The 23,440-nt window shown below is 38.5% G+C and overlaps 1 protein-coding gene across 19 annotated transcripts in view; it reads left to right on the top strand.

Moving 5' to 3' along the window:
• Positions 1 to 18,025: 18,025 nt before the first annotated feature.
• The window catches only part of RBFOX2 (RNA binding fox-1 homolog 2), a 222,554-nt gene continuing 217,139 nt past the window's right edge, over positions 18,026 to 23,440 (top strand). For 7 of the 19 annotated variants that reach the window (XM_051961666.1, XM_051961672.1, XM_051961658.1 and 4 more), the window contains exon 1: positions 18,033 to 18,088. In XM_051961666.1, the coding sequence (XP_051817626.1) occupies positions 18,047 to 18,088 (42 nt within the window). In that variant the 5' untranslated portion in view covers positions 18,033 to 18,046. Of the gene's footprint in view, positions 18,089 to 23,440 lie in introns of all 19 variants that reach the window. The other 12 variants (XM_051961664.1, XM_051961671.1, XM_051961669.1 and 9 more) reach the window with 3 other exon arrangements.

Below are 23,440 nucleotides of genomic sequence, written 5' to 3'. Positions count from 1 at the left end.
AAGGAAATGACAGACAGAGGCCTGGACTGGGTAAAGATCTGGGCTAGCAGAAGCCCTGGGGACTCGGTTAGGGGTGTTTTTCTTCCAGAGCCACCAGACTGCACGGTCTGAGACATGCATCCCTCCCCACCTTGTTTTTGGCGAGGCAATTGGGATATAGTGACTTGTCTGGGGTCACATAGCTAGAAGTGTTAAGTGTCTGAGCCCAGATTCAAATTCAGATCCTCTTGACTCCAGGGCCAGTGCCCTATCTGGTGGTCATCTAGCTACCCCTTCCTTTTTCTTTTTTTTTTAAACTTTTTTTGTACTCTTAGTAGAGACAATTAGACATTGAGCAAGGAACTCTGACTTTGGGTCGCAGAACTTGGGCTTTTGCTAGCTGTGTGACCTTGGCCAGGTCCTCGGCCTTCTGTGCTCTACGGGTTTGCAGATCCTGGCACACTGCTTGTAGAGTACTCTCACAGCTGAGGAAGGAGAGGCGAAGAGGGGCCAGAGAGGCAGCCGGAGCAGGATTTGTGGGCTGTTGCCAGCCTTTTGCCTCCAAGATCTTAATTCTCAGGTTGCCTTCCCTTTCTCAGGAGGAAGTTGGTTTCTGAGCATCTGTCAGTCATTTGACTCTTCCCCATGGAAACAGGAGCGGTAAAGAGGGTTCTTAGTGTCTTAGAAACCTAGTTCTATGATCTGGAACAAGCTTCTCAATTAAGCACAAAGCATTAGTTTACAGTTTATATGTATGTGGATTATGTGTCATTCTTACTCTTGTTCTCTGAATGCTTTGATGAAGCTTTCCGTTGTTGTCGTTTGGTCATTTCAATTATGTCTGACTCTTTGTGATCCCAATTGGGGTTTTCTTGGCAAGATACTGAAATGAAAGATCCCTGTTCTACAGGTGAGGAAACTGAGGTAAACAAAGTGACTTGCTTGGGGCCATACAATTTATAAATGTCTGAGGCTGGATTTGTACTCAGGAAGAGGAATCTTCTTGCCTCCAGGCCTGGTGCTTTACCCTCTGCTGTGCTGTTCTGTTACAGTTCTCTTGTCAATCTTTTGTGTGCTCTGGCCTCAGGAAAGGGTTTCTTACTAGGGATATAGTAGAAAGAGAGAAAGGGAAGGGAGGGAAGGGCCAAACATTTATTTAGTGCCTTTTGGGGGTCAAGAACTATGCTAAGTGATTTTTAAAATAAGTATTATCTTGTTTGATCCTCAGCAACCCTTGGAATTAGGTGTTAATATTATCCCTATTTTACTAATTAGGAAACTGAAGGTCTGAAACTGATTTGAACTCCGATCTTCCTGACTATTTGCTTTCACCACTGTGCTTTTACTGGATTTGGATTTGGAATGAAAGGACCTCATTTTTAGGAGCTAGGCTTGTAAGACTTTCTTAAATGGTTCGTGCTTTCCCACTCCCAATTATTTTGCATTTAATTTTAATGTATTTTTTGTATTAAGTGTTTTATGTATTTGGAATCTACTTATCTGGATATTTGCTCTAGTCTGCTCTTGTTCCTCAGCATTGAAAGCAGGGATTATTAGGCTTTCTGGTCTCCATACCCTCACACCCAATTAGCGCCTAGTACAAAGTGTGCAGGTCATAAATGCTTGTGAACGTCTATAGAAGCCGACGTTGTCTAAAAGAAAGCCTTCTGAGTCGGGGGTCAGGAAACCTGGACTGGAGTCCAGAAGTTTTTATTAAGCATCTACTATGTGCCAGGCCCTGTTCTAAACCCTGGAGATGCAAAGAAAGTCAAAAGATAGCCCCTGCCTTCAAGGAGTTTACAATCTAACAGTAAAGAAAACAGGCAAATATGGACAAAACAAGCTATGGGCTGGACAAATCAGAAATAATGAAGAGAGGGAGGGCACTAGAATAAAGAGGAACAAGGAAAGGCTTCTTATAGAAAGTGGAATTTCAGTTGAGACTTGAAGGAGGCTGGGGAAGCAGAGATGGGGAGGGAAGGCATTCCAGGCACTGGGAAACAAACAGGCAGACAAAAATGTCTAGAGGGGGGAATCAGGGAGTGTTCTGGAGTAGCCTGGAGGCCAGTGTCATTGGACTGAAAGGTCTGGCCAAGGAGGGGGGAGGGGGACGAAGGCAGAAGGGAGCCCATGGAGTTACCTGAATAGAGAGAAATGGGGAAAATAGGCTGGAGGAGGCAGACGCTTGGGGCAGGGAGGCCAATCAGCAGCAGACTAGTATTTTTGGAGTCTTTCTTTCCTCAGTCAAGGGAAATAGAGTGCTTCCGGAGAAGGGTACATGAGTTCAAATCCAGACTCAACAATTATTAGTTATAAGACTCAAAGAAAGTCATTTTCAAGCCTCGATTGCTTAAAAAGTCTCTCTTGGATCACTGCCTTGTTGTGGTGGAGGGACATGTGCCACTCAGTGAAACTATGAACCATGCTGTGCATGGTTACCCAGGATAGACAGGTCATAGCAGAGAGCTTGGACCAAAAAAAAAGGTCATCCACTGGAGAAGGAAATGGCAAAGCCCTCTAAGAGTATCTTTGCAAAGAAAACCCCATGGAAAAAATAGTTCATGAGGTCACGAAGAATTGGACATGACTTGAATAACACATTTTGCACTGCTGTCTCGCTCACAAAAGCACCAGCACTTAAGTTTTTTTTTTTTTTAAAGTGAAAACAGATCTTTTTAGGAAAAATAAATCTTGGCATTTTACCTTTGGTTAAAAGAATGTCTTTTTTTAGTAATAGAGTTTAATTATAGCTACCATTTCTATAGTTAGTGTTTTAAGGTTTACAAGGAGTTTTACATATGTTTTCTCATTTGGTTTTCACCACAATCCTGGGAGGTCAGTGTTAGTATTATCTATATATGACAGATGAGGAAATAGAGGCAAGCAGAGATTAAGTGACTTGTCTATACCACACAACTATCTTGAAGCAGAATTTGAACTCGGGTCTTTCTGACTCCCAAGGAAAACAAAATCATTCTCATAGTGGCCAAAAGGGAAACATCCTTGCATTAAAAAAAAAAAAAAAAAAGGCTTATAAAGAATCATTTGGATTTTTTAAAAAAAAAAGTAACCCAGTAGGTGACTTTGATTACACAAAACTGGCTTTCCTATTTAAAGCAGGATTGTGTAAAAAAGGGCATTTTAATTTAGTTCAGTGTAAGTTGTAATTCTGTGGGGGCCTCATGACTGTAGAGGACACTGGCATGCTTTGCTGAAGGTTTCCAGATCTCCTGTAAATCTTTTGTTTGCCCAACAGTGGAAAGAGACCATTGTGGGAGGATGGTGTGGGGTGATCTGGGCTTATGAGATAGTGCTCTTAGGGGTTGGGGACAAAAGGCTGCCAGGTTGGACGGGCCCAGCCAAGAGGTTTGGGAGAGAGCGAAGAAGGACTTCCTTTGGGAAGGGCTTGGTTCTAACTGATTCCAGATGGTGCCTTGTAACACAAAGGTCGTCAGTGTATTTGGAATGGGGCTGACCAAGAGGCCCCCAAGTACTTCCTGTGTAGCTTTGCTGTTGTACAGACCTAATCAGAACCAGCCTTCACTCCTGCAGCTCCCTAGCCACCCTCCAGTGTTTTCTTTTCTCTTCCCCTCTGCTCTTTAAAAGGATTCTTTTCCTCCTGTGAGCTCCTTTAATGCCAAAGTCCCTCCTTTTCCTACTCCTCCCCTCTAATCTTTTTTGGGCTCTACACTTTAGGGTGGTCAGGGAGAAAAAATTGAGGACATCTGAATGGTTTAGGAAAATTCTTTTTTGGAGTTGGGGAGACGGCTTAGTGTGTGAAGCAGAGGTGAAGCCCCCTGCTTCTTTATTCTCCAGGGTGGTATCTCCAAATAGTAGTTCCCTGCATTGCATGAGGGATGGTTAAGTTATATGAGGGAGTGAGCATCACCAGGCCTTTTGGGGCCTGATGTATTTTAACCATCTAGAAGTGAGAGGAAGGCATTGTGCACCCTGAGATCTTGGGGATTGGAGACTAGCTTTTTTAGCAGGTTTCTGGCCTGGCCCTTGAATTTCTACTTGTGTCACATCTGCTACCCTAGGGCTGCTTTGCACAAGTTAAAGGGGATTTTGGTGGCCAGGCTCACGTGTGATAGCAGTAGCTAGTTTCTCTTTTGGGACTCTTGAACTCTGTCCTATATTTTATTTGTAAATCTTGGTTTGACTGATCTGGTTCAGATGCTGCTTAAGCTGAGAGTAGGTTTGATGATGGATTCTTACTTTCCCTGCACCCAACAAGTAATTGCAGAGACTGTTGCTTTTGGCCCTTCTAGGACACTGAAAATTTCATTCTTATCCATCTGTATCTCAAATTGATTGTGGGTAAGCACATATAAGATATGGATTGAACATGTACAAACATAGTTTGTAAGTCAATGTTCTCAGCAAACTGTTTTGCTTCTCTGACCCACCTAACTCTTGCCAACCTTGCTTGCTTCCTCTTATAGGTGATTTAGGTAGTATGGGATTGAGGCAGAGGCTATTGTCCTTGTTCTTAAACACCACAGTCCGTTACCATCCCTAAAGATTAAGTCATCATTTGATTTTTCTCCCCTAGCGCTCTTTCTGTCTATTGCTTTTGGTAAGTAGCAGGGGACAGCAGCAGCCGGATAACAGAGATATCCAGTGGCAGACCACAATGTGATGATGTTGACATACCCATAACTTCTTGACCTATATTCTTGACATTGTTCTATTTAATGTGTTTTTCCCGATAGAGGAGCTGGAAATTCATTTTTCAAGGAGTAAAGTACTCTCCAGAGAATGTGCATTCAAATTCTGTCCCTGACAAGTTTACTGCTTGTGTGAGCTTGGGCTAGTCAACCTTCCATGTCATCAGTGTCCTCATTTGTGAGATGAGGAGTTTGTACTAGATGACCTTGAGGATCCTCCCCAGCTTGAGAACTATGCATGTGTGAGGCTAGGTTGGAAACTGTGATTGTCTCTGATAAATGCTTACTAGTGAAATGGGAGGTGTTATATAGTCATAGGATAACCTCCCTTTTTAAATACTTAATTCTAAGGCAGGAACGCTGTGTCTAGTGCTAAGCCCTTCTCATAAAAAGTCTTCCCTGTTGGAAGAATTAAGTGTTATCTTTTGAAATAGTTAATTTTTTTGTAGTACTTGTTGAATAACCTTTTTCTGGTAACCATCTCTTCTGCTTAGATCACACACACACACACACACACACACACACACACACACCCTCTTTTGCTTTTACTACTTGAGTCATTCTTTAGATTGTAGCTGTACCTTTAGGAGGTCTGTACACCATATGCCATAATGTAAGAGATATCACAGTACACTTTCTCATTTGCTTCTGCTCTTCTGAAATTCCAGGTATCAGTCCCCATGGTGGGCACTAGGGTACACTATATACACAGCTCAAAGAATTGGGGTTTCAATCCTGGGTTTTGCTGCTTATTACCTGAGGAACCTTGGACAAGTCATTTTCCCTCTTTTAATTGTGCCTCTCCCTTTCCTTGCCTCTGATCTGCTAGACTGAAGGTAAAAAGTCATTCTGAGTACAGGAATTGGACAGTGGAAAAGAAGATACTTAATGGGGGGAGGAGAAAGGGACAGATCATCTGTCTTCAAGTCTGCAAAGGGCTAACCCTGGAAGGGGAGGCCACTTACTCTACTTGGCCCCACAGGACAGCTGCAGCTGGAGCTTGTGGAGAATTGTCCTTATTGGAAGGAGAAACTTAACTAGAAGGCTTTTGCAAAAGTGAAGCGGACAGTTGGAGAACTAGTGAATTCCCTTCTCTAGAAGTATCCAGACATAAACTGTATCAGACTCTTTGTTGAGGATGTCTTTGAAGCTAAGCTCTGTCATTTTGTGATTTTCTTTTCCTAAACAGATTTTGCATCTTTTTGTGTGTTCCATTTTACTTTCAAGTGAGGGAGACTGAGATAGAAGGTATTGGGCAGAGAGACCCTCCAAAAGGATTCAGAACTATTGCTGGTGGATTAGAATTTCTGATGCCATTATTGAGAATGAAATAAGAACTATGAATTTAGTGGTAACAGTCTTTGGGATAGAGAAATGAATCTGGTGTTAGGCTTCCTGCCCCTTTCCCCCAGATGGGAGTTTTGGGAAATCGGCCACAATAATAATGGAAATAATTCTGCCTAGGTGCTGCTAGGTTTTATTGAAACAGTTGTTTATTTTTTATTTTTTGAAGGCAAGGTGGGAGAGGAGAGCGGAAAACATTTTTCATCTGTGCCATTAGCAGAAGAGGCTCATTTGGACAGAAACATATTATTCAGAAAACAAAGATTCTTGTTTTGTGATCAGTCATCTGGACTTGTAAGCACCTTGAGAGGAGTCATTAATCGTGCCTTATTTTCTTGTACCTCTTCGTAGAGTCCAGCTGGGCAAGAAAAGGGAGTAAATCTTTGTAGAATTAAGTAGTACATATGTGATCCACCTTGTTTAATAAAATAGGAATGGAGGCCTTTGATATACTTGTACCCTCAAGGAGGGTGACACCTCCTTGCCCAGGAGTTTCATTTTCACCTCTGGATTTTAGCCCTAGGATGGTGGTTGCAGGAGATAAATTTTGGCAAACTTTTCTTGCCAGATCAAATGATGTGTGCATGCACTCTGGGAAGATGAAGGAGCTTTTCATTAATCAAAATATGTTTATGAAATAACTCAACCCAGGTGGTGAGATTAATATTTATAAACCCGTGAAGGGAAGACAATCAATGAAAGAACTCCACTGATGAGCTAACTTTTAAGACTGATTTCCCAGGAAGAAAAAGGAAACCTTCCTTCTGCTGCCTTATAGCTCAAGAAGCACTAGCTTGGCTGAACTCATGGGGAAATTGATTTCAGACTCTTGCCCTTTGGAGTGAAGATGCTTGTTCAGGGAATTTCTTCATATTTCAGAATTTGGCTTAACTCATATGATGATGAAATAGGATGATGATGGAGGAAAGCTTCCCAAGGAAGTAGTTGGTTACTGGTTCTTTTAATTACATTTCATTTTTTTCAATCAACAGAAATCCTCCTTCTTTTCTAGTCATCTAGAGCCTCCAGGAGAGAATGAAAGAAAAACAAAATCCCTAATTCAAATAAGTAGAATCAAACAAGACATTTCCATATTAGATATGTCCAGAAGAGGGAAAATATATAGGAATAGACATCACACATGATACACAAACATATACATATACATGTATGTGGACACACACATGCAAATGCAATACATGTAATGCATGCTATATAAATGCAAATGCATACATCCCATTCTGCTTCTCTTTTTCTGAGGCAGGTAGCATATTTCATCATCACTTCTCTGGATATATAGTTGGTTATCATGCTGATCAGAATTTCTTAGTCTTTCAAAAGTTTTGATTTTGCCGTAATGTTTTCGTCTTACAAGTTATTCTCCTCTGTTTTTCCCCCCACTTCCCTCTATATCATTTCATTCCTCCAGGATTTCTTTGAAACGATCAACTTCATCATTTCTTATAATAAAACAAAACCCTCTTATTTTATCTTTTTTTTTTTTTTCTGCTCCAAATTCTTTCCCTTCCCTTCTTTCCCAAGTCTTTGGTAGTTGTTAGTTTTTATAATGTTGTAGAAACTGTCCTCTGATTTTGCTCATTTCACTTGGTATTAGCTCAAACAAGTCTTCCCAAAGTTCTCTGAACCTTCTCCTTAATTTTTTACAATTGCACATTTAGAAATTCTAACTTATTCATCTTCTCCCCATTTGAAGGACCCTCCCCCCATTCCTATTCTTTGTTATCTCAAAAAGTTATAAATATTTTTGTTTATCTTTAGCTAGAGTTTATATTGCTTAGGGAACTAATCCCTCCCTTGATCCACCCTCCTTCTAATCCTCCTTTTTCCCCTTTCCCCCATTTCCTTGTTGAGTGAAATGAATTTCTGTAGCCTATTCTCTGTCTTCTTTTCTCCTTTGATTCATTCAGAGGAGAGTGAGATTCAAGTGTCAGCTGCTCCCCACAACTCCTTGTTTGTATAGACTCTTTCTGCACCCTGATTATGTGAGAGAATTCTCCTTCTTCCCCATAGTCCTCTTCCCCTTTCTTAACATTTTTCTCTCTTGAGATCATCAAAATCTTACAGAAACACCTTATTTAATTATTAAAAATGGTTCTGAGGATGATAGGGTTCAGAGGGGACACATTGATTCTCTCCCCATATTTAAATGTAAGCAGTTTATCCTTGTTTGTCACTTAAGCTTGTTTATATGTGGTCACCTTTTTATTTTTCATTCCAGTGATTGAACTTCTTTGTTTCTATGCAACTCAGTGTCTTTTCAATAGGAATGCTTGGGAGTCTTCTATTTCAATAAAGGTTCATTCCTGCCTCCTCTCTCCCTCTAATCTACCCTCACTAGATTCCATTTTGCTGGATAATTTGTTCTTGCCCCTAAGCCTATATATATATACACTCTGCCTTCTTGAATATCATAGTCCAAGTTCTCTGCTCCTTTGTAGTAGCTGTGGCTCCTCAGTATCTGAACTTTTTTCTTTCTGGCTGCTTGTAGGATCATTTATTTGACCTAAACACTGGATTTTAACCATAATTATCCTGGGATTTTTCATTTTGTGGTTTCTTTCAGGAGGTGACCAGTGGATTCTTTTTATTTCTATTTTACTTTTTGGTTCCATGAGATCTGAGCAAGTTTCTTCTAAGATTTCTTGACATGTGATAGCTAGGTGGTTTTCTTTTTTCTTTTCTTGGTCGTAGTATTCACATAATCTGGTGATTCTTAATTTTTTTTTTTCTCCTTGTACTATTTTGTAGTCTCTTTTCTTTTCTTTTCTTTTCTTTTCTTTTCTTTTCTTTTCTTTTCTTTTCTTTTCTTTTCTTTTCTTTTCTTTTTCTTTTCTTTTCTTTTCTTTTCTTTTCTTTTCTTTAAAGCCTTTTGACATTTAAAAAATATTTATAGTGATCTCTTGCAATCATTGGCTTTGATTTAGTCCATTTGAATTTTCAGGGGGTTTATGCTTAGACAAGGTGTTATATACCTTTTGTGCCACCCTTTTAATTTCCTTTTCAATTTTTTTCTTCCACACCTCTCATTTCTTACCCATTTCCCTCCAGTGCCCTCATTTTACTTATAAAAATATTTTTAAACTTAAAAATTTTTTTTCTTGCTTTACCTCTTCTAGGAATTCTAGTTAGATTTGCATCCAAGATTTGCTTTTGGATGTTTGAGTTGATTTCTTCTTTTGGGTTTGAATTTTGAGTATTCCTGTTGCTCTTTCTGGTGAGGTTTTTTTTTTTCTCTTTCCCATTTCTTTCTTGACTGTGGGGCTGATGTTACAGCTGGGCTCTGTACTTCGGAGGGATCTGAGGGAAGATATGGACCTTACTTCTTTCTGCGGTTATGAGTATTGTTTTTCCAGGCCCATAAGCCTAGGTTAGAAACTAATAAGCTTTCAATGCTCCCAAAATAATCTCATCCATTGATCTGATTACTGCTCCCCAGATCTCAGCTCTGCAAATTTCTGATCTAGTTTTAGATCTGAGCAATAGTGGACAGTATTCAGCCCCTATCAATCTTCTGGGAAGTTCTGCTGATTCTGAGTGACAGTACCATAGGCTCCCCTTTTGGTCTGGGAGTTCTGCTCTAGTTAATCAGCTGTAGGTTTCAAAACTGGGCTAGAAGCTGGAGGTGAGGCCCTGTTCTGCTCCTGGGATCTGAGCTATGCTGCCACTATTTGCTTCTGCACTTGCCCTTCTCAAACGAACTGCCTAAGGCTTGCTGCTGCTCCTGAAGCTGCCACTCCTGGGAACAGGTCCATCCTGGATCCTAGAAAAGGGTAGTATGCAGCCAAGCTGTCACATGGCTCCTGTTCCTGTTGCCAAGCTCCGAATGGGCCGGGGGTATCCTCTTGTTCACTTCATTGGGTGCTGACTAGACTCTACCCCCAGTGTTCACAGATCTTTCTTGTATGTTACTCTAGGCCAAACAGGGCTAGAAAATGACTCTTGTGACTTTTTTTTTTTATTTCCCTCTTAGAATTCAATCTAGTGTACTTTTTAGATCTGTTTGGAGGGTTTTTGGTGAAGAGATTCTTACTTGTTCTGCCTTTTATTACTCTACTATATTGACTCTGCCTTTTTTAATAATGAATTTTGTTAGACTGTCTTCCATGTTTGGGACTCTATGCTTGTTGAAATCCTTTCTCTTCTTTCAGGAACTTGCTCAGATATGATTTCTTCCATAATATCTTGAAGATCAGTAGGTCCAATTTTATCATTTTTCAATTAAGAAAATATACTTAAAGGTGTAAAGTGACCTCCTAAAGGTTATATTGAAGTGGCAGAGCTAAGATGCTCTACTTTTGGTTTCTAGATGCTCAGGCAAGTAAGTATGTACCTGCCATATTAAAAGAATATGGTGTTTGTATACAGTAGTGGAAATATTGTCAAGCTGATGAACTGTGACGTTTTGGGCAAGTGGTTTAACCCATTTAGATGCCTATACTTCCCCATGTGTAGAAAAGAAAGCAGCAACTACCTGTTTCCCAGTACATGGGCTCAATCTAGAGTTTGTTTAAACTATGTACTCATAGTATTTAGGGAGTATTGGTACTTTTAGAGAGGGGTGTGACAGAAGTATGACCTAATAACACAAAAGGACCTACTAACACAAAACTGAGTGAGATTGGAAGGGCAAAGATGGGATCATATCAGATCTTTGGAAACCAGATCCTCTTGGATGGGTAAAGTGTGAGAGGCTTAGTGTAGCCAGTGACAACATATACTATATCATTTCTTGCATTTTCTGCAAGTTGTCAGATCCACCCTAGATGCCTGTATTTTAACTCATGAGGCATTTTGTCTTTGCTAAATGTTCCAGATTATTTAAATTCTGTTTGGAACAAATGGCTATTTTTATTCTTTTCTGACATCATTTTCCCTTCAAGTTTGTTTTCTCACTTAGACCATTAGTGCCCTGGAGCCGGGATTCTGCTCTGCAAACTGAAAATATACTCTTTTCCCTCGTGTCTTATTTTAATCTACTCCCTTTCCACACAACAAGGCTCTGACCTGCTTGGAGCTTTTCCTACTCGGTTACAATTGATGCCTTGTCCTTCAGAATTATTACTTAGAACAGAGCCATTGGGCTCAATCAGTGTTTATCTCTCAGACATGACCATAGGAAAGCATTCTTCCCACATTGAACCATGGGACTGAATCCTGCCTCTTCTTCAGGCCTCATTCTTGGAGGGCATTCAGTAGGAGAGGGTAAAACCCATGACTGGGAGAGTATACTTCGATAAATATAGTTTGAAAGTCTTTTGGGGCTGTCTTGTTGTGGTGTTGACATCTCTTCTCCCCCTTTCCTCCTATCACTTTCTTACCTTTCATACTATGAACAGTAGAGGTTTGACCCTTCTCAGGATGGTGGCAAATGGAAAAGAGGAGTGTAAGCTAGAGGGGAAAGAACCTGCTTGTCCTCTCAAGAATAATAGAGTAGAGCCACCACCCTCAGGTGAGAAATGATCTTGGAAAGATCAGATAAGAAGAGAAGTAGCAGTTGGTGATGTCTTTGCTTAGAGATTGTGAAACAGCTATTTTTGGCCCTCTTTACAGGGATAGAAGAGTCTGTTGTCTTTGGGGGCATGGATCCATAAGAAAGAATCTAATAAGGTTTAGGAAAATGCATAACCCACCAGTTCTCATGATTCACATGAATACCAGTGACCCTTTCTGAAGGAAATTAGGAGGGATTGGTTGTCAATAATTATGAAGTCTTGAATAAGAAACTAAAGACTGACAGTAGACAGTGTTTATTTTCTTCCCTACTACCTATTAATAGTTAATAATAGCTAACATTTATATAGCACTTACTGTGTGCCAGGCATTGTGCTAAGTGATTTACAGATATTATCTCCTCTGCTTCTCACAACAACCTTGGGAGGTAGATATTATTATTTCCATTGAGGAAACTGAGGCAAAGAGTGACTTGCCTACATCACACAGCTAGTAAAAGTGTGAGGCTGCATTTGAACTCAGGTCTTCCTGACTGTAGGCCTAGTGCTTTATCCCTTATGTCACCTATCTGGGCCAGCTCCCATTAAAAAATATGAATATGGGCAAAAAAGAGGAGTGTAATGATGTGGTGTCTAAGAATGGGATTTCTGGGCTATAGCTTATAATGTAAAGGTGTTAGATTTGTCGCTAGAAAAGGAATAGACCTTTTCTAGGGACAAAAAATGGAATAGACCTAATAAAAGCGAGTTGGAGTATAGTTTTTCAGGTTTCTTGCAACCCTCAAACCCTCAAAAGGGTTTTAAATAAAAAACTAGGGTTAGGCATAAGACTATCCATTTATCTCCAAGTTGGATGTCATAGAGAAGATCCATAAGGAAGAATCGCAGCTTAGATAGCCAAAAGTTGGCAGAAGACAAAGTCTAAGAGCTACTGGGAAAACTCATATTGTCAGATTTTGGACACAAATTACCAGAGTTTAAGAAACAAAGGAAATCGGAGATTATATTATAAATCAGTTTTGATCCCTTAGGGGTCACTTAGACTTGGGTAGGGTAAAACCCATGACTGGGTGAGTATGCTTTTGTCAAGACAAAAAGGATAAGTAAAAGGAAGTAGGATAACATTGAATGTCAATAAAGTATAATTGATAGGAAATTCAGGAATCCAGAGGGGAGGCAAAATGAAGAAGAGAGACAGAGAGGGTGATTTTGTCTTTGTAGTATACAAGAGACCATCTGGACAGAAAGACCAAATAGATGAGGAGTTTGGGGAAAAGATCAAAAGCCTGGCACAGAGGGATGATTGAATAATGATGGAGGACTAGACTTGTTCAGACATCTGCTAGAGTGTTAAAAAGCAGAGTAACTAATAACTTAGTGAGGATTTCAGTCTGCAAAAGTTAGAGGAACCAACTAGGAGAAATTTTATCTTTGTTTTGTTCATTCATTCATTTTTTTTTTTGATTATTCATGCACATTAGTTTAAAAAAAACACGTCCTTATGAATCATGTTGGAAGAGAAAAATCAGAACAAAAGGGAAAAATCATGACAAAAAGAAAAAAAGAAGAAAAAGGAAAAAAAAAAGTGAATATAATATGTGTTGATTAACATGGTATTTTCTATCCAAAGTTTATTGGGATTGCCTTGGATCAATGAACCACTGAGAAGAACTAAGTCTTTCATAATTGATCATCACAAATCTTGCTGTTAGTGTGTATATAATGTATTCTTAATTTTGTTTGTTTTGTTCAACATCAGTTTGTGTAAATCTTTCCAAGCCTTTCTAAAATCAGCTTATTCATTATTTTTGATAGAACATAATATTTCATTACTTTCATATAACACAACTTATTCAGCCATTTAGTTCTGCACTACTATAAAAAGAGCTGCTACAAACATTTTTTGCATATGTATGGCATTTTCCTTTTATGATTTCCTTGGGATATAGACCCAGTAGAAAGACTGCTGGATCAAAGGATATGCACAGTTGTATAGCCCTTTGGGTATAGTTCCAAACTGCTCTCCAGAGTGTTTGGATCATTTTACTACTCTGTATTACTATTATGCATTAGTGTCTCAGTTTTCCCACATCCCCGTCAACATTTATTATTATCTTTTTCTGTCATCTTAGCCAATCAGAGAGGTGTGAGGTGGTAACTCAGAGTTGTCTTAATCTGCATTTCTCTAATCAATAGTGATTTAGAGCATTTTCTCATGACTATAGATGGCTTTAATTTCTTTATAACCTTTGATCATTTATCAATTGGGAAAAGACTTTTATTCTTACAAATTGGACAAAGTTCTTTGTGTATTTTAGAAATGAGGCCTTTGTCAAAAATACTGTTTGTCAGCTACACCCAGCGAAAGAACTCTGGGGGATGACTATGAACCACTACATAGAATTCCCAATCCCTCTATTTTTGTCCACCTGCATTTTTGATTTCCTTCACAGGGTAATTGTACACTATTTCAAAGTCCGACTCTTTTTGTACAGCAAAATAACTTTTTGAACATGTGTACATATATTTTATTTAATTTATACTTTAACATATTTAACATGTATTGGTCAACCTGCCATCTGGGGGAAGAGGTGGGGGGAAGGGGAAAAGTTGGAACAAAAGGTTTTGCAATTGTCAATGCTGAAAAATTACCCATGCATATATCTTATAAATAAAAAGCTATAATTAAAAAAAAAAAAAGAGTATCATACTTGGGGGAAAAAAAAAGAAATACTGGTTGTAAATTTTTTTTCTCAGCTTTCTGCTTCCCTTTTAATCTTGAAACAATCTCATTCTCACCAACAAGGTTGATAGAGTGGAAATGATGGTAACTTTGGGGGCAAGTGGTCACTCCATTCTGAAGCTGGTGATAGAGGAAAGGAAATCTGGGGTCTAACATATACCCTAGATTTTCGGAAAACAGATTTCAATGAATTTAGAAGGAAGATAGGTAGGATTTCTATGAATTAAAATGCTTCTAAATCAAAGTGCAACAGGATTGAAGAGATGGGAATTGCTCAAGAAGGAATTTCTGAAGATACACAGGGAAATAATTTTGGTGAGGTGGAAAAAATGGGATTTATTTGAAGAGATCAACTTGAATGTTTAATAAATTTGCCATCCAACTTTAAAGAAAGAAAAAAGGCATACAGAAGATAGAATCAAGGTAACAGAGGTGAAAAACTGAATAAAATTTTGTAAAAAATAGTTTCAGCTATGCTAAAATTCAGAATAAGCTGAAAACTAGTAATGAAAGGCAAGGACAAAAAAAGGAATTTATATTTGCGGAGAAAATGATTAGGAAAGAGCTAAGACCTTCTCATGGAGTAGATGGGATGATGGTAACTGACAATCAAAGGAGAATGACTTTTCTGGAAATGATAAGCTAAATGAGGAGAAGAGAGCACTCTTGCAGATTTTTGTGAATTCAAGTCTCCTAGATTGGATGAAGTACAGTCTCATATCCTAAAAGAATTGGCAGGTGTAATTATCAAGCTATTGTCAATGATATTTGAAGTATTCTGGAGAATGGGAGGGGTGCCACAGGAAGGGAGAACAGCAAATGTCCCAATTTTCAAAAAAAGGAAAGAGAACAGAATCTATGTACTCTAGGCCAGTGAGCTTGACTTTGATTCTCTGGAAAGATTCTAGAAGACTTTAACTCATTAACCAACTAACTGAGGTCATTGATGATTATCTAGACAGGAAATTGGGCATTCTAAGGCCAGGTCATGTTAACCTGATTTCATTTTTTGGCAGGAAGACTAGACAAATTGAGAAGAATCATATGGATGGATATCCTTTGCCTAAGTTTTAGCCAATTTTTTTTTTTTTTTTAAGTAAAGTATACATCGTACTGTTTTTGTGGAGAAGCAGACAGAGATTAGCTAGTTTTGGAACTGGTTAGATGGTTATGCTCAGAGTTAGTGGTGCAGTGTCAGTGTAGCAGAAGTCTCCAGTGGAATGTTCCAGAATCTGTGCTACTTTACATTTTAATGATTGATTTAGGTAAAGATATAGACAATATGTTCATACCATTTGTAAATGATACAAAGTTGGTAGAGACAGTTAAACAAGAATTGCCAGAAGATTCAAAAGGATTTGGACTGGTTAAAGCATTAGAGCAAATCTAATTCAATAGGAATAAATGTAAAATCATCAGAAGGAAATAATGAAATTAAATTCAGTAGGAATATATGTAAAATCTTGCACTTAGGGGAAACATGGCTGGATAGCACTTATTCTGAAAAAAAGATCTTTGGGTTTTAGTGGATTGTAAATTCAGTATAAGTCACAGTGTGATATGGCAGTCAAAAAAGCTAATGAGATTTTGAACTGTATTAAAGGATACATAGATGGTTTATAGAAATAGGGTGGTGATAGCCACACTTTTATGCTTTTGCTATCAGCAGACTCATTTGGATTATTGTGTTCAGTTTGGGGCACCATGGTTTAAGAAGGACATTGATATGTGATAATATTGTTGAAGTATGAAAGGAAAATTTTGATTATTTTAAATTAAAAGTTTCTTTCATAAAACCAACATGGCCAAGAATAGAAGGGAAACAAAATTGGGGGAAAAGTCTTTCATAGACCATCTCTCAGATAGGATTATGTTGGAATACTATTCTTGATAGAAGAAAAGGTGAGTGGTTGATTTAGAAAAACATGGAATGACTTGGACTTTATTGGAAGGAAAATGCCATCAGTAGAGAAAGAAATGACAAATTAGAAGTATGCATATATGCGCTTATAAACACACACAGAGGTACAAATAAACAAATAAATACCCATGCTTAATTGTAGCTTTCTACAGGGCCAGGAATGGGAAGGAGAAAAAAAAATAAAGTAAAAAGTGCATAGTAGAGAACAAAAGAAAATCTAGAAGGAAGCACAAAAAGCTGAGTTTTGAAAGCAATGTGTAGTGTTTATTTTCATAGGTTATCTTGAAATGGAAATTTATTGTTTTATATTGAATGCTATCTTAAGCTCTGCTATATACATGGACATGTTCCTTATTTTTCTTATTTTGTTTAAATTTCAAGTGAATAAAAAAATTACACATGCACCCTCCTTCCCATCTCCCTCTCTCCTCCCCTCCTGCCCCCCAATTGATAAAATAGAGTATGATGGCCAGGATGGTAAAGGCCTGATGGAAACAATATGTACTGAAGATTATTTAAAGGAATCCTGTATTGTCTGAAGAAGGGAAGATTCAGGGGACATCTTGTGGGGAAGGGGGTAGAGCTGTTTGTTTTGGTGTCTGAGGGTAAAATCAGGATCAGCAGGTTGAAATTGTAAAGAAGCCAATATGGACTTGTCAGGAAAAGCTTTCTGAGACTAAAATGGGAGCTGTCCAGGAGTGAAATGAGGTGCCTTAGGAGGTAATGGGCTCCCTCTCCTTGAAGCTCTTGATAGTAGGGATTTCTTTTATGCCTTGCTCTAGGTGGCTAGATGTTCTTTTCAACTCTTACATTTTGGTATTCTAACCTGTAGAAGTCATGTTTCTGCTGGGAGATTGTTATTATTAAGATTGAAGATACCAGGGCAGTGTGGTGATGCAATGAATAGTGGGTGGGACTTGTCGCTGATATTTATGTAGCTGTGTGACCCTGGATAGATCACTAAACTGCCTCTGTTTCTTCATCTATAAAATAGAGATAAAAATAGCACCTTCCTCATAGGGATCTTAGGAGGCTCAATTGAGATCTATTACATAAATGCTAACTAGTCTTTTTTTTTTTTTAATAGCAATTTATTTTTCCAATATATGCAGAGATAGTTTTATTTTCTTAAAGAAAAATTTAATTAATGACAATTAACTATCCCTATATTTATGTTAGAACCTCTTTATTAATCTCCGAGCTTCCCCTATTAGTTTATCTTAAAGTCCTTAAAATATCCCTCTAAAGGAGATTCTTTCTAGATAATTGCTCAAGGTCACCCACAGTGAGCAAGGTAGAAATAAAACACAGATCTTATGGCCCAACTTAATTCTTTTGGATGCTGTGCTACTTGTTCTCCTTGTGAAGGTGAAAGTGTTCTCTAGTGAATAGCAGAGAGGATATGATTTACTGAATCATTAGAAGGGCTCTCCCTTTGGGCCAGGCTTGGAGAAGAGCATGCAGACGTTCCCTGTGTTTTCCGGACAACCCAGTCATTTGCTTATTCACCTTTGACAGGGAAGAGATAAGCGAGTTTTCTGCAGATTGACCTTTGTGGGACAGTTCAGTTGCTTTAAAGTTCAGTGGATGTTTCAGTTTTTTGGAATGAGTGACAGGCAGATGGAATGAGATGAAATAGCTAGTTTTGGGTGGGGGTGAGTGGAGAGTGCCCTGTGGGAAGGAGGACATTTCGCTGCATTTCCTTAGTCATAGGACTCTGAATCTGAAGTGCCTAAATTTAGCTTGAGTTCCTGTTGAAAGCATCATTTTTTTTCTAAGGAGAACGGAAAACCTTTTTGTGTATCCTGCTCCATGAGGCCAATAGGGAAGCAGGAGGAGGTGAGGTTGCTATGGAGATGGGAGCTGTGTGCAAGGGGAGAGCAGCAGGGTTTAGAATTCCAGGAAGGAAGAGGGAGTGATGTCATCAGATTCCATGGACCAGCCCAGGAACCCCTGTGAGGTTGGTGGGGAGTTGGGTGTGCGTGGGGGGTGGTGGTGGTGGTGCAGGACGGGGGGACCAGGGGAATTCAGGTTTAGGAATTTTAGTTGGAGCAAAAAAGGTCGTTTGCATAGCATTGTGCTCATCTGCAGTACTGCCTGTGTTTTTGTTTTTGTTTTTTTCCCCACCTAAAAATACTCTGTTTTCTTGCTTAATAACGATGTAAATTTAGATATAAGGTATCTCTCTGACTCTCTGTTTCTTTTGTATGGGTATGTGTGCATATATTTTGGTTATAGCTGCCTTTGTAGAACAACTGTTATGATGCTCTACTGAGGTGCTTTGTAAATCCCTTTTTATGATGATGCTATCTTTACATATGGTATGCGTGGAAATAAAACAAACTTATTATGAAAACATCCAGGTACCACCATACCACTAATTTAGAAATCAAAACAGTTTTCCTTCCTGCAGAAATTTAACCGTTATTCCTGCATCACTGTGTATGTGTGTGTGTGTGGGGAGGGGGGGAAGTGGGGGGGAGGGGAGAAGAGAGAAGGAAGAGAGGAAGGGAGAGAGAAAGAGAAAATTAAGGGTGGAGGGCATATCTGCTCTTGTAAATATATGGGATAACTAAAATAATTAAATGGATTTTGTAGTATATCAGAATATATGCAGACATAGGAATACCGATTTTGCAGGGGTTTGGGTGACTATACCACTGATCAATTGATACTGCCATTACTGCTCAAAACATTGGAATTGCCTTCAATACTGGTCCATGAGCCAGATAAGAAAACCAATCTTATTACTTTATAGTCATAGCTTTCAGTTTTGACCACCTCGATTCACCCATCAGACTCATTGAATTTGGCAGTTTACTCAAAATCAAATCTACTAGTTTGCTATCTTTTAAATATTAGAAAAAATAGGCTACTGCCTCTGAAGGCATTTCATTCCAAAGAGGAATTCCACATCTGTTTTGAGCAAAGGCAATGTGAATGAACGGAATATTCCAAGAAGATTGCTTTGATGGCAACAGCACTCCTTTGGATGTCTTAATCCTGGTACTTTTAAACAAAGTAACATCATCTTAAGGTAACTCCCTACATTTATAAAAGAGAACGTTCATTTTGCTTCTAATTCTATAATGTGAAGAATTATTCTCTTGAAGGACACAGAATTCGTATAGATTTCTAGATAAGGCTTAAGCTCAGTCTTTGTCTGTAGGCTGTCCCTTCACCTCTCACCTAACTTGGGTGCCTAGCAGGGCTCTTAGCAAACTGTGTCTTTCTATCTATCTTCTTGGAGAATGTTTTTTTTCTTGAAAGATGGTAATAGTTAAAAAACACTGAAATACTGGTTAGAGAGGGTTAATGAGTTAATGCAGAAATCTAGGCAGAAGTAATGACCCCTTATTGGTATTTTCCCTCTGCAAATTTTAGAGTTAATTTCCACAAATAATAATTCAGATACATTTTGATGTAGTTAAAAGAGACAAATAAAATACCTACTATTAAAATCTTTATAACTTTAAAAATCATGACTTCACCTGAAGGTCTTACTGCTGCCTTGAACAATAAGAGGTCCTAGATTCACAAATGTACTTATTCTGAATGTTCTTTGCAGATGCCTCTCACTTTTCTTTTCATTCTTGTGTATGTTCATCCATCCCATAGACTTCCTCAGAAGAGCCATTGAATATGTTAGAAACTTTCATTTAGTCCTTTTTTTTTTTCCCCTTCTTCTGGGTATCAGGGGACTTCTCAATCTGTATATTGGCCTACCTGACTCATGAAAGATTCACTTTTTATTGTCAGACATCTTCTTGTCAATAGTCATTATGCCTTTCTTGCATGTACAGATCATCCTTGGACATAAATTTCGTCTACTTGTGCCAACCATATATCCCTTTGAATCTCCTTTATCTCTTTTTTTGGACATTGTGATGTTTCAAGATTTGGAATCCTATACAGTCGTTTCTGGTAGGACGTTTATGTTGAAATGGTGGGCCTTTGTACCAGGTTGCAGCTTGGAAGCACTGAAAATACTGTGCAGTTTCCCAAATGCAATTTAGCTCTTTCTTTCTGTTATTCCTCTGTTTTGGGCTCAACACGCTGTCTTAAATGCAATGACCTTCCCAAGTATTTGGGAAAGCACTGATTTGTTAGTTTTGGACGATTATTGTGAAATGTTTTATGATTTCCACCTCTTTCTTCCATCCAAGGAACTGAATGCCAGAGTGGGAGGATGGGATGGGAGAAGTATCATTGATTTCTTCTTCAATAAGGAGTGGCGCAGTAGTGGAGTTTGAAGCGAATCTAGGAATTCTGATGCCTTTTCTTTGTTGGTTAGATCAGCTTCTCACGGACAATTGGAAACATTTAGACAAGCTTCTGTTGCACTAGAATATAACAGCAGATGCAGGAAATTGATGAGCTATATACAGATTGAGACAAAAACAGTGTCAGGCTAGAGAAGCAAGAGTCCTTACGCAGCTGAAAAAGTGGACTTTTGCATCCATAAGCAAGTTTGATATATATTTTAAAAAAGGGAGGGGGGGAATGGTCTGATGCAAGAATATACATGCATTTATCTCCAAGATATAATTCACTAGGTTATTGGGAAAGATTTATGGGAGAACATGGACAAGAGTTCCAGAAAATAAAGAAAAAAGGCAGGGATGGGGCCTTGTGCGCCATTGGAAGCAGTAGCCACATTAATAAGGTCAGAAGGCCATCTAAATGACAGAGTTTTGAATGATCAAAAATAGATATTTTAAGGCTTCAGATGATTTTGATTTTGTGAGTGTGTTTGTTTCCTTCACTGACATTGAGGCTAATGCTCTATAATGTGGGACAGAGTCTGTGAGAGCTCCTGTGACTGAAAAATTTACCATCATCTCCATGAGATCCACCTGGTGTTGACTGTCCCTGCTCTCAGAGTGGCTGGCATCTGGACCCATGACATTGAAACACGAACTCTATGAGGTCCTTCCAGGGCTCAGAGTATGAGCATAGTTACCAATTCTGTGTCTTGGGGCACTCAGGATCTCCTTTTATATCATGGTAAGGATACTGAGAAGGACTTTTGTGAAGGATCTGAAGTTAGCCATCTGAAGCGTTACCATTTATATAAATGTATCTGCTAGTTATTTATGTATTTTTTTAAAAAGTTAAACATATCGTAATCTAGATTGGTTGACCCAGTTTATTGACTGGATTAATAGCTTCCACTTAGCCATTCAGTGAAACTGCTCATATTCAGTGGTGGGGAGATGATTTGATCTTGTCCCTATAGATAGTTGTACTGTCATTGGAATTGTTTCCTTAACTGCTAGCTTTCCTCAGCACTTGAACAAAAGTGATATTGAACTTGGAAAAATGATTAATTCTACTAGTGTTTAACTTTTTTTCTTCCTGTTTTAGTCCTTTTGATCTACTAAGTGCCATATCGAGAACTACAGTCTTCAGTGAAGTGAACCCAGTCATTTGTTTGAGTCAAAAATAGAGATATTAGCTGATGGTTACCAGCTGGTTCCCGGTTTCCCTTGATCCCACAGTTATGTTGGTTTTTCCATTCTGTGACAAATAAATATGATCTATTTACCTGTACCATAGGAATCATCAATTCAGAACAGAAATGAATTTTTGAGGTCATCTATTCCAGCCCTGTAGTGGTAGAAAATATTTATGTGCCCCAGAGGCAGTATGCAAACCTTATAATCTCTTTAAACCAGCGTGGTTTATGGCTGACACTTTTGGTGTTACAAAGTGAATTAAATTTTCCTGTTGTTTATTGAGTACCTGTGATTTAGTCAGCAACATCTTTGAAAAAAATGAAGACATTAAAGAAGTTTAGTCTTTGTTTTTAAGAAGCTTACAAGTCTATTGGGGAGTTAAGATACACACAAAATATACTTCATCTTTAGCATTTATTACTCAATAAATAGAAGCTAGAGAAGTTGAAAAAAAGGGAGGGAACAATATGGACTAGAATTGAATAGAAACTTTTATGGAGGAAGGCAGCCTTGAGCTGGACTTCTGTGATTAAGCAATAATTGTGGGAATGGACAGAGAGCTATAGAAGCTCAAGCAAAGGTAGTACTGCAGGAAGAAGGCTGTAGTTTGTGGGTGTGTAAAACAGGCCAGATTGGAATTGGAAGATTTTGGGGCCAGAATAGTGGGAGAGATTAGATATGAGAACAGTCACGTTATAGTTGAGAGTTGACTACTGAAATCCAAGAGCTGGGTTTGTTTCTATAGGTTGTGGGAAGGCACCGATGAGGGCCGTGATGATGGATGTAGAGCTGAAGAAATTTGATAGTTGGATTCCAGGATTGAGTAGAGGGGGAGATTTAGGCAGGACTGCTCCATAGGAGAAGGATTAAATGTGTTTTGTTTGATTCTGGAAGACAGACAAGAAGTAACAGGGTGGAGATTTCAGAGCCTTAGATACCATCAAGGTATTACAAGGCTCCCCCATTAGAATGTGAGCTTCCTGAGGGAGAGGACTGTGTTTTTGCCTTTCTCCAAGCACTGTGTTAAGTGCTGAGTCATAAAACACTTGTTGACTGACTGGCAACCTTTGTAGCAAACAGAACAAATGGGTACAATGTGTACTTCATTCTATGTGCGAATGGATTTGATATTTTCCTTTAGATCTTTACATTTTGAGAACTCTTCTTTCTATGTAAATTTGAGGTTATGAATATTTGTTATGGTAACATTTGTTAAGGATGTTAGTTATTAAATTTTGATGAGTAATTAAATCATTTATTTAATAGGTGTCAGGAATTGTTTTTAAAGTCTGGGAATCCAAACACCAGCAGAAGGACTTGCATTCTACTAGGGAAGATAATACTGTACATAAAAGGGAGTTGTGTGTTTTGAGAATATGGAATCCCAGCCTAGTGATTTAGGGTAGGAAAATCTAGAAAAAACCAAGCGTATGGATGACCTTGGCAGGAACTCACGGATCAGACAAAAGGCGTCTCAGAAGGCTGTTGGGATGAAGGTAGAACTTTTTTGGGGGGCAAAAGTTTTATCTGTAATGATGCTCCATTTTTAGTATTGAAGAATTTTGGTAATCCTACATAAAGTAATTTTCTTATCAGTGTAAATTTAGGGTGGAGACTTTTGGTGACTGAGAAATTCAGTAGGACATGCTGATAATACATGGAAGTGCATCTTTTGATTTTGTTGAAATCTTTATATAATTAGATTTTGGATTGTAATATACTTAAAGTATGCTATTAAAATTTATCTAGTTTGATGTAAGCTTTAAGGGAATGAAATTCAGGTTGAAGAAAATGTGTCTAGATAGGGTGAGCAGTACTTACTGTAACTCATAAATGAAGATCAAAAGAATGGA

This window comes from Antechinus flavipes, chromosome 5, assembly GCF_016432865.1.
Source record: "Antechinus flavipes isolate AdamAnt ecotype Samford, QLD, Australia chromosome 5, AdamAnt_v2, whole genome shotgun sequence".
Taxonomy (NCBI): Eukaryota; Metazoa; Chordata; class Mammalia; order Dasyuromorphia; family Dasyuridae; genus Antechinus; species Antechinus flavipes.
The sequence above is the reverse complement of the archived record's forward strand: the minus strand, read 5'-3'. Positions and strand labels throughout refer to the sequence as shown.